This window comes from Rhinatrema bivittatum, chromosome 1, assembly GCF_901001135.1.
Source record: "Rhinatrema bivittatum chromosome 1, aRhiBiv1.1, whole genome shotgun sequence".
In the NCBI taxonomy this organism is placed as follows: domain Eukaryota; kingdom Metazoa; phylum Chordata; class Amphibia; order Gymnophiona; family Rhinatrematidae; genus Rhinatrema; species Rhinatrema bivittatum.
The window spans coordinates 228,129,622-228,148,275 of record NC_042615.1 but is presented as its reverse complement, the minus strand read 5'-3'; the positions used below and the strand labels follow the sequence as shown (position 1 = coordinate 228,148,275).

General features: G+C 42.2%; 1 protein-coding gene across 4 annotated transcripts in view; it reads right to left on the bottom strand.

Moving 5' to 3' along the window:
- Window positions 1–18,654, bottom strand: part of LETM1 (leucine zipper and EF-hand containing transmembrane protein 1) — a 182,653-nt gene that overhangs the window by 143,215 nt on the left and 20,784 nt on the right. For all 4 annotated transcript variants that reach the window (XM_029592569.1, XM_029592545.1, XM_029592555.1 and 1 more), the window contains one exon: window positions 10,586–11,045. In XM_029592569.1, the coding sequence (XP_029448429.1) occupies window positions 10,586–10,879 (294 nt within the window). In that variant the 5' untranslated portion in view covers window positions 10,880–11,045. The remainder of the gene's footprint in view (window positions 1–10,585; window positions 11,046–18,654) is intronic.

Genomic DNA, 18,654 nt, shown 5'->3' with positions numbered 1-18,654 from the left:
CTAGCTCTTGAAGGAGAAGATTCGTTTGAAAAGGAGGACGGAATTTGAAGGATTTTTTTGTAGAATTATTATTTGTTGGGTTGTTGTAGTTCGATTGAGACTTGCAGAGTAGGAGATGGTGGTCAGACCATGGAACTGGGATGCGAGAGATGGAAGTGTTTGTGAAGAAATTATTGGTGAAAATCAGGTCAAGTGTGTGACCTGCCTTATGAGTGGGGTTGTTCACTTGAAGGATGAAGTTTAAACTTGACAGCATGTCAAGTAGGGTTTTGCAGTTAGGAGAACAGGGGTTGGCATCTGTATGGAGGTTGAAATCTCCAAGGATGATAGAAAGTTTTTTTAAATTGATATTTGAAATAAGAAATTCGATGAGCGGAGAGATGTTGCTGTCTAGCAGTTTAGGTGGGCAGTATAAAAGGCAGACTTGCAAATGTTGGGAGTCGAAGAGAGTAACTTCAAATTGTTTTGGGAGGTTATGTGGGATTATTTTCATTGAAAAGTGTTTTTTTTATGATAAGTAGCAGGCCTCCTCCTTTTTTGTAATTTCGGGGGATTGAAAAGGTATCGTAGTCATTGTAGGTAAGGTGGTTCAGAATTACTTGATCGGTGTTTTTTAGCCAGGATTCAGTTATGGCAAAGAAGTCAGGGTTGTTTTCTTGTAGTATGTCGGAAATTAGCATGTGTTTCTTAGACAAGGACTGAGCATTGATGAGAAGGAAGGTGAGACAGTAAGTTTTTGTTGTTTTTCAAAAGTGGGATGTTTATAAGGTGGTTATGTCTGTTTTGTAGATGAGGGGTGGTGGATGTCACCATCTTTGCTAGGGTGAGGGAGTGGTAAAGGAATCCGGTTAAGGGAACAGGAAGTTGAGAGAGTCTGAAGGGTCCGAGTGGTGGAGGATTGGAGGATGAATGTAGTCCGAGTGGTGGAGGATTGGAGGATGAATGCAGTCCGAGTGGAGGAAGTTGGAGGAAGAATGCAGTCCGAGTGGAGGAAGTATGCAGTCCGAGTGGTGGACGTTGGAGGTTGAATGCAGTCCGAGTGGTGGACGTTGGAGCTTGAATGCAGTCCGAGTGGTGGAGGCTGGAGGGTTGTTCTATAGATTTTCTATAGGTTTCTGGAGGTTGAATGAGACTGAAAGAAGTCTGAAAGAAGTCAGAGTTGATGAATGCTGGAAGATGAAAGATGCTGATTGACGATTGAAGGTTGACTAATGCACTGTGGACTGAGGTTTAGATTAATCCAGAGCTCTAAGGAGAGATTTGAATTAAAGGGTTATCTCAAAGAGGGTCTCTGATCAAAGAGACAGTGGGTTCATAACCCATTTAAAATTAATCAATCCTCGGTAAAAAGAGGCTGACTGAAAGACTAGAGCGGGAGATGATTATTTACAATTTTTTTTTTTCTAAAGGTCTCAGAGGCTGCACGAAGGGGCGCACAAAGGGGCGCACAAAGGGGCGCACAAAGGGGCGCACAAAGGGGCGCACAAAGGGGCGCACAAAGGGGCGCACAAAGGGGCGCACAAAGGGGCGCACAAAGGGGCGCACAAAGGGGCGCACAAAGGGGCGCACAAAGGGGCGCACAAAGGGGCCAGCCTTATTAGTTTAAATTTGATCATGTTATGATCACTGTTGCCAAGTGGCCCCACCACCATTACCTCTCTCACCAAATCCTGTGTCCCACTAAGAATTAAATCTAAAATAGCTCCCTCTCTTGTTGGTTCCTGAACCAATTGCTCCATGAAACAGTCATTTATTACATCCAGGAACTTTGTGTCTCTAGCAAGTCCTGATGTTACATTTACCCAGTCAATATTGGGGTAATTGAAATCTACCATTATATTTGCACTGCCAAATTGGTTAGCTTCCCTGATTACTCTAAGCATTTCATCATCTGTCTGACCATTTTGTTCAAGAGAGGGACGGGAGGTCGCTGGTGGGCAGTTATGCTCAGTCACCCAGGCACTCAACATACTCTTCACCAGGCCCAAAAAAGCATCACCAGGACCAGGGTAGGAGAGCAGCAGCAGAGGGATGATCGTCTGAGTCCAGGCCTAGAATTAAGACTTCAAGTCATGTTCTGGTTAGGTTCAGTGAGGCCTTGGGGACCCTGGTCACAAAAGCTCCAAAGAATCCCACTCCAAGAGGGTCCGATGACCTAGCTGCATCATCGACGCATAATGCCCCCAAATGCTCCAAAGGGAGGAAGGTGTTAGGGCACTTGACACAAGAAAAACCTCATAGCGCATTGATGCACAAGGCTCAGGGAACAGCGTAGAGTGGGAGTCACATCGAAGCAATAAAAAACTAAGACCTGCGAAGCAGCACAGAGTAGCATCGGCATGACACAACACACTTTGTAAAATGCAGAAAAGACAAGTTCGGCATTGAAGCAAAAACACGCGATGCAAAAGGGCACTCCAGTACAGACTGCTAGAAAGGGAGCATTCTCATTTTGCTTCTTCCAAGTGGCCTCAAGAGTTTGGTTTACAGAGCAAGACACAGACACCTTCTCTTAAAAGGAGGGAAGATCAGTCGTCACTGTCTAGTCTGTTCATGGATCCAAATCTGGACACTTTAGACTTGACAATAGTAGTCTCCTTCCAAATCTTACACCTTAAGCTCTGTGTCCTTATCTACATGGGAGGATAAAGGGGTTTACATGCCAGACCATATCCGAATGTCCAGTACCACCGGCAGAAAGCCGCGGAAGGTCTCTTCCAGTGGCTCCTGTAAGCCAATCCAATCAGGCCATGTAGCAAATGTCCATGATAATTAAAAATCTTCTCTCATCACTGCATCCTCAGGTGTCACCACCTGAACTGCCATGTTACGACATTGCAGCACATTGCCAGAGAGGTCAGGGGAGTCCCCATAAGACTTCTGTCCCACAACCTCGAGAGGAACAGACTCCCTGGTGGAACCTGTCTGATTAACCTATTTGTCCCGCCTCTCTGCCTTTGACCACCAAGGGACCAGTCTCTGGTTCATTCCTCCTCTAGCTCTACGGTAATCCCATCAGACCCTCCAAAGGAACCACTAGAACCATCTTCTCCCCCCCCCCCCCCCCCAAGAGGACATTTTATACTTCCACTACATGGAGAAGTTAGGACTGCTAAAGGTGGAAGTCAGGAAGATTCCCTATCCTCGCTCAGAGGTTTTCGGAATATTAAAGATCCTGGATGTGCCCTCGACCCTGCCTTGCTATGCTATTCTGGATGCTCTCCTGTTAAAGTTGTGGAAATCTCCATCCTCAAATTTTTTCGTATCAAGAAGTTGGATTTGAATTTCCATCTCCAAAGATCCACAATTTTTGGGGTGGTGAATTTACCTCATGCCTCTGTGGTTGTGGATCTGCCCTAAAAAAAGGGGAAGAAATCGAAGCTGCACTCTAGTGCTCCTCGGGGCAAGGATCACAAGCTTCTGGATGACTTCAGGAAAGTCATCCAGAGCACCATGTTAACTTCCAGGATTCAGCATCATCAATTTTACATGGTACAATACTTGTACGAGTATCTTCAGTTGCTGAATCCCTTCATCTGCTCGGAGACAGGTGAGCAGACATCTCCAGAGCCTCTTCATGACCTTGAAGAGGGAATATGTCATCTCCTCAGAGCAAAATATGAATCCTTTGAAACTTCTTCTCCCTCATCGGCATTATCAATTGCAGCATGAATCATGGCCTGGTTGTGTGTCAGCAGCAATCGGGAGGATGTTCAAGAGTGATTGGTGGATTTGCCCTATTTGGGAGGCAACTTGTTTGGGGATAACTTGAGGGAGACAGTCTCCCAGATTAAAGAGCAGAATATGACAGTTCAGTCACTATCAACATCACTGGATGCTCCAGGAACTTCTAAATGGCTTTATCTGCAGTATGGGAAGTACTACCATAGGAAGCCTTATAAGCATTTTCCTCCTTACTGCATGCATGTTTACCAGCAACCGGGGGTTCAATCCCAACTCTCACAGTCTAGGGGTTGTCCATGGGATCGTAGCCAGAAGCCGAAGCTGCCATTTTCAGCTAAGCATGTGCAGTATTTTTGAGCAAGGAACAACCACAGCTCATCCTTCCGGTCAGGGGTAGACTTCACCACTATTACTCTGATTAGGTAAAGATAACTTCCAACCAATGGGTGCTCATTAATGTCCGTCAAGGATATAGTCTGGATTTCAAAAATTATCCCAAACTCCCTCACGTGATCAATCTCAGTCCCAACCATTGCAACAGGAGATTCAGAAATTGTTCCATCAGTCAGGAACTGAATCATACCATCAACACCAGCTTTAACTCCCGGTACACTCATTCCAAAGCATTTGGGGGGCCCACGTCCCATCTTGGGCCTCAGATCTCTAAACAAACATCTGCAAAAGAAGAAAGTCCATTCTATCTTTTGTTCAGCCAAATGACTGAATGTGCTCGCTGAACCTGAAGGATGCTTACACTCACATCCCAATACACCCTTCCTGTTGGCAGTACCTCTGCTTTCAGACATCCTTGGCACATTACCAATTCAAGGTACTCCCCTTTGGTCTCTTGTCTGCTCCCAGGATTTTCACAAAATGCCTTGCAGTGGCTGTGGCTCATTTATGTTGTCAAGGGATTCAGATGTTTCCTTACCTGGACGACTTGCTTATAGTTTCCCCTAACCCATCATTCCTACAGATCGATCCGCAAAAAGACCATACAATGCCTCGAAACATTAGGGTCTCTCATCAATTACGAGAAATTGGTACGCAAACCATCTCAGATCCTACAGTTCACAGGAGTCAGGATAGATTCTGTTCAGATTAGGGCCATCTTACCAAACGACAGGATCCAAAGGATATATCAGCTGGGACTCTCCTTGCTCCATATGTCATCAATATCTGCATATCAAATACTGATCGTGCTGGGACGAATGGAGGCAGCCATCCGTGTAGTTTCCCACATGCGGCTGCATATGAGAAGGCTACAGCGGGCCTCAAAAGTCAATGATTGCAATATCTTCAACAACTGGTAGCCAGATTGTTCATGACAACATCCATGAAGAAGAAGGACATAGTATGGTGGCTAAAACCAGGCTTTTTGGATGAAGGGGGCAGCTCTTCAGGCACCTCATCAGCGCGTTCACCCAGGGATGGGGAGTGCATGTGCTCCAGTACAAGACACAGGGTCTGCGGTTGCCAGAGTACGCTTCAAATCAACTTACTGGAGCTCAAAACAATTAAAAAACTCATCGCTTTCAGTCACATGCTTTGGAACACGTCAGTAATGATTCACACAGACAACCAAATCACTATGTTTACCTAAACAAGCAAGGAGGGTCCGGTTCATGGATGCTAAGCAGGGAAGCTGTCTTGATTTGGGAATTAGCCATTGTCCAGTCAATTTCCCTTCAAGCATCTTATCTACCAGGTCTGGTGAATGTGCTGGCAAACCGACTAAGCAGAGTGTTTCAACTGCATGAGTAGACCCTGGATCAGGTGGTAGTTGACAACCTCTTCCTCGGTTGGGGCTTGCCAGAGATAGACCTATTCATGATGGAGCACAACAGGAAGTTGCAGAGGTTTTGTTCCATTCTGCCTAGTCCATACTGGGAGGCTCCGGATGCTTTCCTGATCTCATGGGCAACCAGACTCTTGTACACTTTTCCACCAATTCTTCTTATTTCTTGAATGACCCAAAAGTTGCTTCAGGACGGAGCCCGGATGATTCTCATAGCTTCGGCATGGCCAAGTCAGCCTTGGTATCTTTATCTCATGCAATATTCCATATGGAGCCCAAGGCATCTTGGTCACGAGTCATACTTTCTGACTCGGGAAGGAGGGTCATTCCTTCATCCTCTATAGTCCTTGCTTCATCTGAGAGCAAGGATGTTGAACTTGACATTCTAAAGACACTGGCACTTCCTGTCCCAATACAGGACATACTCACAGCTTTAGAAAACTATCAACTCATCACAATTATTCATTCAAATGGAAACGATATATGGGATGTGTACCCTTCACTCTGTTGACCCCTTTAAATCTTCGCCGAAAGAATTACTTACTTACCTGCATCATTTGTCCAGAATGGATCTATTAACATCATTGGTCAGAGTACATCTCAAAGCGATTGCAGCTACCATTATAAAAACGCAGTTTCTAGCATCGCAGTTCACACCCTCATAGCTCGATTTATGAAGGAACTTCATCTCAATCCATCACTTCAAAAACTGCCCGCCCTATGGGACATAAACGTGGTCTTGATATCTTTAATGAGAGATCCCTTCAAACAGATACAATCAATTCCACTGAAGTTTCTGATCTACAAAATGCTTTCTCTCAGTCGTCACCTCAACCAGAGGTGATGGACCCTTGGTCTGACCCAGTATGGCATGTTCTTAAGGGTGAGTGAGCTACAAGCCTTGGTTCGTTTCTCATCCTCTCTACAATTCTTCCATAATTCTTTGACCACATCCAAAATTTCTGCCCAAGGTGGTGTCTGCTTTTCATATCAACCAAGCCATTACACTTCCCACCTTTTTCCCAAAAACTCACTAGAATGAAAGCGAAAAACCCTTACATACTCTGGATTGGAAAAGAGGCATTGGCTTATAAACAGCGAACTCAAAGCCATAAGAAATTGCCACAACAACTGTTTGTCTCCTATAATCCGAACATCTTGGGAGTGGCAGTAAACAAAAGAACACTAACTGGATCTCCTGCTGCATTCAGCACTGCTACCTTTCATCACAGTCTACCTTGACCAGCTCAATTAAAAACACACTAAGCGAGAGCCTCAGCCTCCTCAGTTGCAGACCTGCACAATGTTCCTATCAAAGAGATTTGCAGGGTGGCTATATGGTCATCAGTTCACACATTAGTTCCCATTATTGCCTGGACAAGATTGCCATTTTGGACAGTGCAGTGGGACAAGAGGTCTTGAATACTGTACTTAAGTAAAAGGTCTGTCCACAGGGGAGACAAGATGTTAAAAAAAAAAATAAATTAAAAAAAGGCATGTTAAGTTAGAGTTGTGTGGTGTTTCCACCATAATCAGTACAGTTTACAATCCTAAACTTGGGATTTCCCAGACAGCATGGCTAATGCAGCCTGCTTATCAACAGAAAAATGCAAGTTTGCTTACCATAAATGGTGTTTTCCATAGCAGGATAAATTAGCCATGCGAACCCGCCCGCCTCCCTGGACAGCTCTTTTACCTCGCAACCTGGATAGTGCTTGCCATAGCTTAATCATTGACTGAGGAGTAACTGACTGCTCATTCACGCAAGCGTGGCAGATTACTTGGAAAGAGAGCTCCATGTGATGCCTCGTCGAATGATGTCACCCAGACTGTATATGGCTAATTCATCCTGCTATCTACAGAAATCACCATTTATGGTAAGCAAACTTGCTTGTACATGACCACCAACTACCTCATCCATTTTGCCCAGTTATTCCTGTCCATCGAGCAAGCAGGTATCCCAGCTGACAACTGTACAGCATGAATGCTGCTGCTTAGCCATAACAAAAATATTGGCAGATCAGATAAAATCCCAACTTAGTTCATATCCAGCACCCCTAACCTTCCCATATCTATCCATGAAACTTTAATAATCAAATCGCTACCAATACTACAATGGTTACTTGCCTGAGCATCCAGCTTCCTAGATTCTTTACATAGCCTGCCAGACAATGAAGAATCCAACAAGGAAGGACAACAAAATTATTAATGTCCTTTATAACTTAAAATATTTTTACTGTATGTCAGGCAAATGTGTCAGTGTAGCAACGTAGTTAACAGAAGCTTCACGATTCCCAGACACGGGCCGTGTTTCGAAAAACTGCATCAGGAGGGAACCCAGGACAATCAATAGGGATCAAAAAGAGTTTAGGAGCCAAATTATGTCAAGGCTGAAAATCCTCAAAAGCAGGCAAGGGTTAAAAATGTAAAAGAATATTTGTTAACTTATCAGCCTTTTCTCACATTCCTGACAAGATTAGTGCTGATTTATCCTTAATTAAAATTCTAAAAAGTTTGTGAAACTGATGGGTTAAAAAGTATTTTTACATTTTTAACTCTTGCCTGCTTTTGAGGATTTTCAGCATTGACATAATTTGGCTCCTAAACTCTTTTTGATCCCTACCGATTGTCCTGGATTCCCGTCTGACGCAGTTTTTCAAAACACGGCCCTTGTCGGGGGGCCATAAAGCTTCTGTTAACTACGTTGGTACGATGACATTTGCCTGACATACAATAAAAACATTTTAAGTTATAAAGGACATTAATAATGTTGCTGTCCTTCCTTGTTGGATTCTTCATTGATTATTTTTGGTTGGAATGCTCGCCCTTGTTGCTTAGCCTGCCAGATAGACCTAATTATGAGAACTCCTGCGTTTCCACTAGGATTATAGTTATTACTGTACTTGCAGCCTGTCAGAAAGAATTAAACTAGCAGCTTATTCCACCATCTCAGCCTTATCTAACAATGCTGCCGATGCCAAAATGAAGGCTGTACATAATCCCCCCCCCCCCAAAAAAAAAAAAACCAACCTGCTAGATTTAACACTTTGTGTCTGAGTTGTAAAGGATTTTCTCCTATTTTGTGTCCATAAAGGACATTTATTAGAAATCCAAGCAGTTAATAGTTAAAGTAAATAATGCTAGCATGAAAAGGAATAAAAATGACGGGGGGAAGGAGGAGAATACCGGCTATTGCAGGAGTCCCAGGCGAGTGCTTATTGCTGTAAAGAGAAAGAGACATTCTATCTCCTCGTCGAGGGAAAGGAGGACGCGGCTGTGGACACGCCCCCAGGTGACGTCACTCGTGAGCACCCGGAACACCATAAAAACAGGCGCCTGTGGAGCAATAGTCGGGGGAAGGAGGAGAATACCGGCTATTGCAGGAGTCCCAGGCGAGTGCTTATTGCTGTAAAGAGAAAGAGACATTCTATCTCCTCGTCGAGGGAAAGGAGGACGCGGCTGTGGACACGCCCCCAGGTGACGTCACTCGTGAGCACCCGGAACACCATAAAAACAGGCACCTGCGGCGCATAGCCGCCGGCGCGCAGCCGAAGCCGCGCGCCAAAGGGGCGCGCCCCTGGTAAAGTTTTTGTTCCACAGAGGCTTACCATGGGGAGGAAACGGAAATCAAAGAACTGGACCTCCTCACCAACAACTCCAGTCGTAAGAAAAGGACCAATGGACAACCATATAATTCATATGGGTGAGTCCATTGTACGGGGGGATTCTGCAGGTAGCTCCTCTTTAGGGGTTACCCTGAGCCCCCGGTCCAGTCAACCCCCCCTACAACCTTTGAGGGAAGGTATTGGAGAGACACTAACATCTGAAAACTTACGGGTGAACCCCCTAGGGAATCTAGATGGGTGTGCCACCGGAGGGAATAGGATGTATGGTTTAAATGCTGAAGGGAGAACTGAAACTGCAAGTATTGATAAGGTGCCTTGCCCAATGGTATTACCAGAATTGACTGAAGAGGTAGATGAATGTAATATAGAACCAGAAAATGTTACTCTTTCTGATGTTTGGAAATTGTCAGCAAAAATAGATAAAAAAACTAACTAGATCTGTAGTACAAACACATGAATTCTCGCTTCAGGTAAAGGCAAAATTTGAAGATCTTGATAATAGGGTTATGAGAGTAGAGCAAGTGGTTGAAACGTTGGGCCCACAGGTTAATACTATTACTGCTACCAATACCTCATTCATAAAAGACAATCTAATGCTACATAATCAGATTGAGCTATTGGAGAATGAATGTAGATCATTCAATTTAAGAATGTTGAATTTTCCCAAAACTAGATTATTGTCAGCAAGTGAATTGTTTAATAAATATGCTATGGAGATTTTATCCATTGAGAATGATAAATTACCAATATTATCAAGGTTATATTATTTACCTAGTAGAAGGATTACTCAGGTACAAGAGGAGGGGATGGATATGTTGAATAGTCCAGGGATCTCCACTTTTTTGGAGGATTCCATGGATATTATAAATACTAGAGCTACCTTGTTAGTCTCTTTTTCCTTAAAGAGAGATAAAGATAGCTTTTTTTCTAAATATTTTCAGGTCAAGGATCTTAATTTTTGTGGGCATAAAGTCCAAATTTTCCCAGATGTTTCCCGTGCTACTCAAGCACGTAGGAAACAATTTCTAAATTTGAGGAAACAGGCTCTTGATATAGGGGCCAGTTATTTTCTAAAATTTCCTTGTAAATGCCTAATAACTTTTCAGACTAATAAATTTATCTTTACTGATCCTACCCACCTGGAAAGATTCTTAAGGGATAAAACCCCACAATAGGAATAATGTTTTGTTAGGATTTAGGGTTGCATAAGGAATAGGCATGCAATAGCAATGGAAAACCCCCTTCCTACCCTTGATGTGGACTAGGAATGTTATGTAATATGATATATGTGAAATTACCTTTTTTGTTATTTAAACTTCTTTACTTTTCTTGATTATTGCATTTGTGAAAAGATGTTATAATTCAATAAAAATATTAAATTAAAAAAAAAAAAATGACAATTTAAATTACACCATTCAATTAATATTTCAAAAGAGCAGTTAAAATGCAAATGGACCACAATCATGAACTACAATACCTGTCTCCGCTCTCTTCGAGACAAATTGTATCCATTAAGAATTCGCCAAAGCATTCTTGCTGCAATCTTCGTATCAATCCAAAGTAACCGAAAACCATGATAAAAATGTTTCAGCTCATCCATAATTTTCTGTCCAATAGACTTTTTAACCACATCTTCCGCTGGTGGACTATATACAGGTCCTCCTTCCTCCAGTTTCTTCTTTTTATCTTTCAAAGACTTCAGTGATTTTTCCACCACAGTATCATTGTAAAGAGGATGTGAAGAATGCCAAAACCGTACTGGACAGTACATGGGCCTCAAAATGCCCAAGTATGCAAAAGAGGTGCATGACTCAGGAGACTGCAAAACTCTCAAGTAAGTTCGTCCTGATTCATTAGTCCAGGAACTGTAGTGACCCCATTTATTGGATGAAATATAAGCATGATGGACAAAAGAGTAGCTTCTGAAATGGACATTCCTAAACAAGAAAAGGGAAGAAAATTGAAAAAAAGCAAGAGATATTACCTATACTCTGAGAACGCAACAGATCTACAGCACAGGCTGACAATCAAGTAACAAATTATCCTAAAAAAAGAAGAACTACAAAACTGAAGAATTAGGATCTATTCAGTATCATGTTCTGAAGACTATAGTACTTGTAAGAACAATTTTTTTTTTTATAACAAACAACGAACAGAAGCAGAGGTGGAAAAAACTCAGGTGCCAGGTTGCCTAAAAATTGATGTCTGGAACCTGCTGCCAGCCCAGGCCAAGAAGAAGCCACCAAGTCACTGGCTGCCTATTATCTACCCTCAAAAAAGGAGAGGTTGGAGAGCATTCTCATGTGTTTGTTTCTGATTATTACGCCCAACACTGTTCAATACTGTTACCATATAACACATGGAAAATGGCCAATTTTGTACTCAACTGTCAGCAGTGACAGATGTAAAAAAAACTTATTGTAAGCACCATACATTGACATTTTGGTTTCTCTTGAACAATGTAATTTTTTGTTCTTTAATGCCAGTGCTGTAGGGTATCAGGGTACTTTACAGATCATTTACAAGGGCAGGGAATATAGAAGAACCATGATTATGCTTTGTACAATGATGGCACAGCTCTGCTTTTTTGTTGTATATTTTTATTTTTATATTTTTTCCTTTTTCTGTAGTCTATATGGTTAGGTGTTGAATATATATATATATGCTAGAGTCAAACCAGAATCCACCTATATGGCTCTCCCCTGGGTTCCAAGGGAGCTCACTCAGGTGGATTCTGGTTTGACTTTAGCATGGCAAGACAAGGAGGTTTCCAATACAGGCAAGGTCTTTTGCATGTATTTCTGCTTTGCAGCCATCTGGCCCCTGTTTTGTGTTGCAGCTGTCAATTGCTGTTTTTGTTGGTTGACTGTGCAATTAAGTTCTGGTCCTGACAGATTTGATTTTAGTTTCTTTACTAACAAAAAGGAAAAACATACTTTTTATTGTCATGAGAATTTTGTTCCTTATCTTTTTGATGACTTTCTCTCATAGGTCTAGGTTTTTGGCACTATGATTAACAATTTACATTTCTTTCTAACCCTATTTGTACACTCCGTTATTTAAGTTATTTTCATGCTGGACTAAAATGAATTCTAACATCAACATAGTCTCACCAAAAATAAAAGGCTCCCCAATTAAATACAGAAAAATTCTAGTTTGTGTGGGTTAGGGGAGAAACCCCACAGATTGGTTTCTTGTAACAAAGCAAACAAAACTGAAATGAAAGCAGCTCAACAGGGAATGAGTAGGTCAAATCTACTATATCTCTTTTAGCAGAAAAGTAGGCAAGTAGGGAAGAGGAGTCTATATATTGGTTTATAAGGTTCAGACTTTAACTGTGTACAGATCCTTCTAAGACTTTGAAGGGTGAGTTGTAATATTAGAAGTTTCAGGGTTTGTTGTAAATTTTACTTAAGAATTTATGAATCAATCTCTGGTCAGAACTCTTTATAGGACATTATCTAACCTCTGAATTTTACACCTCTTCCCTTATACTGGTGTGAATACTCATCTTCATCCCACTTTATACAAGACATGTGTTACTCCTCTCTCCAATGGCAGGAGAGTTTAAACTTAAGAAATATGACCTTAATGTATGAAGACAAATACCATGTGTGTAGTGTTTTCACTTTTTACTCTAAGACATATGATATTTTTGTGACTAGTTTGGTTACAGTTTGCAATATTCTTGTTTTACTCCTCCACCCATAATCTAGCATCCCTCTAACTGCATCCCAGCTGTCCCACCAAGTATAGAAATTGAAAACAATTTTAGGTGACCCAGGTTTTCCGAAACACATCTAGTGCAGTAGAGATTTTAATTTCCACTAAATAATCTACACTAACTAATGTTTCCCTTCTGAAGGTGGAATTATAATCTTCAGATTATAATCTCTACTGCACTAGATGTGTTATTGAAAACCTGGGTCACCTAAAATTGTTTTCAGATTTTTATAATCTTCAGATTATAATTCCACCTTCAGAAGGGAAACATTTACGACCAAACCTAAGGAAAGATTATTTAATATGCTGTTTGAATGAGTCTAGGTTACTGAAACTGAAGGTTCTAAATGGACAAGATTAAGGATCTTGAAGCCCTGGACTTGGCTAGAAATTGCAAATATAAACTGAATACTCCTTTAAATTTAATGAACTGAGATTTTATACACATGGCAATAAGACAGGCACTTTATTGCTAACCCAATCAAAAAGAGGATAATATAAACTTGAATACACATTTAACACATTTTTATTTTATTTTAATCTGCAAATAAAATCCTCAGAGCTTGCACCACTAATCACAATGGTTGAAAACTCTATCTTAACTTTGTAAGACCTCACAATACTTCTATCTTTAAACTTGAGGGATTTCATGGCTTCTCCGTTTATTGATCTCAAATTTTTTTTTTTTTTTATTTGCAATAGTGCTAATGCACTTATCTTAGAGTAGGAGACTATGAATGGGAGTAGCAATTTCAACAGATATTCCTGATGAAGAAATCATTAAAATGCGGCCAGCGTCAGGAAGTCCCAGAAACATTACCTCTGTCACTTTAAGACATGCATTAGCGCTATTGTAAACATAACTTCCACCATGCTGGGTCAGATCAAGGTTTATCAAAGGCAGTATCCTGTCTCCAACAGTAGCCCATCCAGGTCGCAAGCATCTACCCAGTTGATTCCATAGCGTACATCCTATTCCTGTTACTCAATCCCTCTATAGTCTATTTGGCTAATAATGTGTTATGGACTTTTCCTCCAGGAACTTGTCCAAACCTTTTTAATTCCTTCTTTGTTAATCTTGATTATGACCTCTGGCAACAGATTTCACAGCTTGATAGTGTGCTGACTGAAAAAGTAATTTCTACAATTTGTTTTGAATCTACTGGTTGGTAGTTTCATGGGGTGACCACTTGTTTTAGTATTATTTAAAATAGTAAACAACCATCCTCTCTTTAACCATTCCATCCCACTCATGATTTTATGAACTTCTTTCATGTCCCCTCTCAGCCGTCTCTTTTCCAAGCTGAAGAGCCCTAAGCTTGAGTATAGTCTCATCATAGGAGAGATGCTCCATTCCCTTTATATTTGTCATAGTCTTCTGCACCTTGTCTAGATCCATTTTTGAGATGGATAACCAGAATTTTACACAATACTCAAGGTACAATCTCACGATGGCGCGATACAGAGGCAATAAGATATTTTCAGTTTTATTTTCCATTGCTTTTTGGATTATTCTATTTGCCTTTTTTCACCTTCAGCACACAGTGAGCTGACAATTTCAATGCACTGTTCACAAGGACTCCAAGGTTCTTTTCCTTAGTAATGACTCCCAATACAGAACTCAGCATTGTGTTCCTGTATTTAAGAACATAAGAACATGCCATACTGGGTCAGACCAAGGGTCCATCAAGCCCAGCATCCTGTTTCCAACAGTGGCCAATCCAGGCCATAAGAACCTGGCAAGTACCCAAAAACTAAGTCTATTCCATGTTACCGTTGCTAGTAATAGCAGTGGCTATTTTCTAAGTCAACTTAATTAATAGCAGGTAATGGACTTCTCCTCCAAGAATATCCAATCCTTTTTTAAACACATCTATACTAACTGCACTAACCACATCCTCTGGCAACAAATTCCAGAGTTTAATTGTGCGTTGAGTGAAAAAGAACTTTCTCCGATTAGTTTTAAATGTGCCACCTGCTAACTTTGGGGAGTGCCCCCTAATCTTTCTATTATCTGAATGGCTAAATAACCAATTCACATCTACCCGTTCTAGATCTCTCAAGATTTTAAACACCTCTATCATATCCCCTCAGCCATCTCTTCTCCAAGCTGAAAAGTCCTAACCTCTTTAGTCTTTCCTCATAGGGGGAGCTGTTCCATTCCCCTTATTTTGGTCGCCCTTCTCTGTACCTTCTCCATTGCAATTATATCTTTTATTGAGATGCGGCAACCAGAATTGTACACAGTATTCAAGGTGGGGTCTCACCATGGAGCGATACAGAGGCATTATGACATTTTCCGTTTTATTCACCATTGCCTTCCTAATAATTCCCAACATTGTTTGCTTTTTTGACTGCCACAGCACACGGAACCGACAATTCCAATGTGTTATCCACTATGACGCCTAGATCTCTTTCTTGGGTGGTAGCACCTAATATGGAGCCTAACATTGTGTAACTATAGCATGGGTTATTTTTCCCTATATGCATCACCTTGCACTTATCCACATTAAATTTCATCTGCCATTTCGATGCCCAATTTTCTAGTCTCACAAGGTCTTCCTGCAATTTATCACAATCTGCTTGTGATTTAACTACTCTGAACAATTTTGTGTCATCTGCAAATGTGATTATTTCTTTCCAGATCATTTATAAATATATTGAAAAGTAAGGGTCCCAATACAGATCCCTGAGGCACTCCACTGTCTACTCCCTTCCACTGAGAAAACTGTCCATTTAATCCTACTCTGTTTCCTGTCTTTTAGCCAGTTTGCAATCCACGAAAGGACATCACCACCTATCCCATGACTTTTTACTTTTCCTAGAAGCCTCTCATGAGGAACTTTGTCAAAAGCCTTCTGAAAATCCAAGTATACTACATCTACCTGTTCACCTTTATCAACATGTTTATTAACTCCTTCAAAAAAGTGAAGCAGATTTGTGAGGCAAGACTTGCCCTGGGTAAAGCCATGCTGACTATGTTCCATTAAACTATGTCTTTCTATATGTTCTGTGATTTTGATGTTTAGAACACTTTCCACTATTTTTCCTGGCACTGAAGTCAGGCTAACCAGTCTGTAGTTTCCCGGATCGCCCCTAGAGCCCTTTTTAAATATTGGGGTTACATTAGCTAACCTCCAGTCTTCAGGTACAATGGATGATTTTAATGATAGGTTACAAATTTTTACTACTAGGTCTGAAATTTCATTTTTTAGTTCCTTCAGAACTCTGGGGTGTATACCATCTGGTCCAGGTGATTTACTACTCTTCAGTTTGTCAATCAGGCCTACCACATCTTCTAGGTTCACCGTGATTTGATTCAGTCTGAATCATTACCCATTAAAACCTTCTCCATTACGGGTACCTCCCCAACATTCTCTTCAGTAAACACCGAAGCAAAACAATCATTTAATCTTTCTGCAATGGCCTTATCTTCTCTAAGTGCCCCTTTAACCCCTCGATCATCTAACGGTCGGTCCAACTGACTCCCTCACAGGCTTTCTGCTTCGGATATATTTTAAAAAGTTTTTACTGTGAGTTTTTGTCTCTACAGCCAACTTCTTTTCAAATTCTCTCTTAGCCTGTCTTATCAATGTCTTACATTTAACTTGCCAACATTTATGCTTTATCCTATTTCCAATTTTTGAATGAAGATCTTTTGGCTAAAATAGCTTTTCACCTCCCCTTTTAACCATGCCGGTAATCGTTTTGCCTTCTTTCCACCTTTCTTAATGTGTGGAATACATCTAGACTGTGCTTCTAGAATGGTTTTTTTTTTTTTTTTTTTTTTTTTTTTTTTAACAATGACCATGCCTCTTGGACATTTTTTACTTTTGTAGCTGCTCCTTTCAGTTTTTTTCTAACAATTTTTCCATTTTATCAGTTTCCCTTTTGAAAGTTTAGCACGAGAGCCTTGGATTTGCACTGTTCCTCTTCCAGTCATTAAATCAAATTTGATCATATTATGATCACTATTGCTAAGCGGCCCCACCACCGTTACCTCTCTCACCAAGTCCTGTGCTCCACTGAGAATTAGATCTAAAATTGCTTCCTCTCTCGTTGGTTCCTGAACCAATTGCTCCATAAAGCTATCATTTATTCCATCCAGGAACGTTATCTCTCTAGCATGTCCCGATGATACATTTACCCAGTCAATATTGGAGTAATTGAAGTCTCCCATTATTACTGCACTACCAATTTGGTTAGCTTCCCTACTTTCTCTTAGCATTTCACTGTCCATCTCACCATCTTGACCAGGTGGACGGTAGTATACCCCTATCACTATAGTCTTCCCCGACACACAAGGGATTTCTACCCATAAAGATTCAATTTTGTATTTAGTCTCATGCAGGATGTTTATCTTGTTGGATTCTATGCCATCCCGGACATAAAGCGCCACACCTCCCCCCGGGTGCTCCTATCTGTCATTGCAATATAATTTGTACCCCGGTATTGCACTGTCCCATTGAGAGACAACCCCTTCTTCAAGCCGTCCTGCAGAAATTCCAGGATCAAGGATCATGGGGATTTTGATTGTCTGCGGTAGGATCTCGCGGTCCTCACACCAGGCTTCGAATATTCTCCATATTCGTATGTAAGCTAGAGACATGGAGAACTTTGTGCTCAGAGCAAGGTGTCAATCACTGCCTTAGAGTATCCGCTTTTCTTCAGGCGAGTCCTCTCAATGGCCAGACCGTAAGAGAGAATCTAGTTGGGTCTTCATGGAGGATTGGTCCTTACCGGTGAAGGTCCCTGTGTGGAGGTAGGCACAGAGGGTTCCCCGCAAGAAGCCTTTGCATGTCTGCGTACCATGGCCTTCTTGGCCAATCCGGGGCCACTAGAAATACTAGCCCCCTGTGGTGTTCTATTTGCAGATAATCCCACCCAGTTGTGGCCATGGGGAAAAAGTGTACAGCAGGTCTTCCTATGGCCAGGTCTAGACGAGGGCGACGATTCCCTAGGATTGCGGTTCTCGTCTGCGGCTGAAGAACTTGGGAACTTGGGCGTTGGACCGGGTTGCCAGGAGATCCATGGCTGGGGTTCCCCAGCGGTTTACTATCAACTAGAAGGTTGTGGTCGACAGTATTCATTCCCCTGGGTCTAGACTCTCTCTGCTGAGGTAGTCCGCAGTGACGTTGTCTTTTCCTGCGATGTGGGCGGCTGAGATCCCTTGCAGGTTTGATTCCGCCCACGCCTACCAGGAGAACAAGGAGTACGGGTTTCGTCTGGTAACCGTCGTTTTTTGGGCAGTGGTTCCTGCAAGGGACTGGCTTCCGAGTGGTGACGAGAAGCCAAGGATAAGTCGGAATACACTCTGACTGAAGAGGAAGAGGATGATGGAAAGTGAGAGGAGAGGAGAGTGTTTGAGCTCCCTCTCCTTCCGAAGCTGAGAAAGCAGGTGTAAACAGTGGCCCTAGAGCTCCAGAGGCATGCCCCCGCTTCTGTGGACGGGACTGTGTTCATTCAACAGTCCGCTTCTCCGGTGGCTGAGGCAGCCGCGAGTGCGGCACGAGGAGGCCCAAGGTCAGCTCTGTCATTGATCGATGGGATGTATGCGAAGACTATTGGGAGGAAAGACCCTTATGTGGCCAGTCACCTCCTTTGTTTGACTGTGTCGAATGATGCTTCCCGGTCGGCTCACCTGGCGCTTTCTTCTTCGGTGCCGAATCTTGCATCGACCGTGAGTGCGTAGAGACCGGCGCCGTCCGCATCAAGTCGCCTCGTGGCGGTGCATCGCCTCGATCAAGTGGGGCGCAGGGCACCATGGCGACACTGCCCTCCGTTCTTCTTGGCGCGGATGGGATCGAGAATCCGACGCAGCAT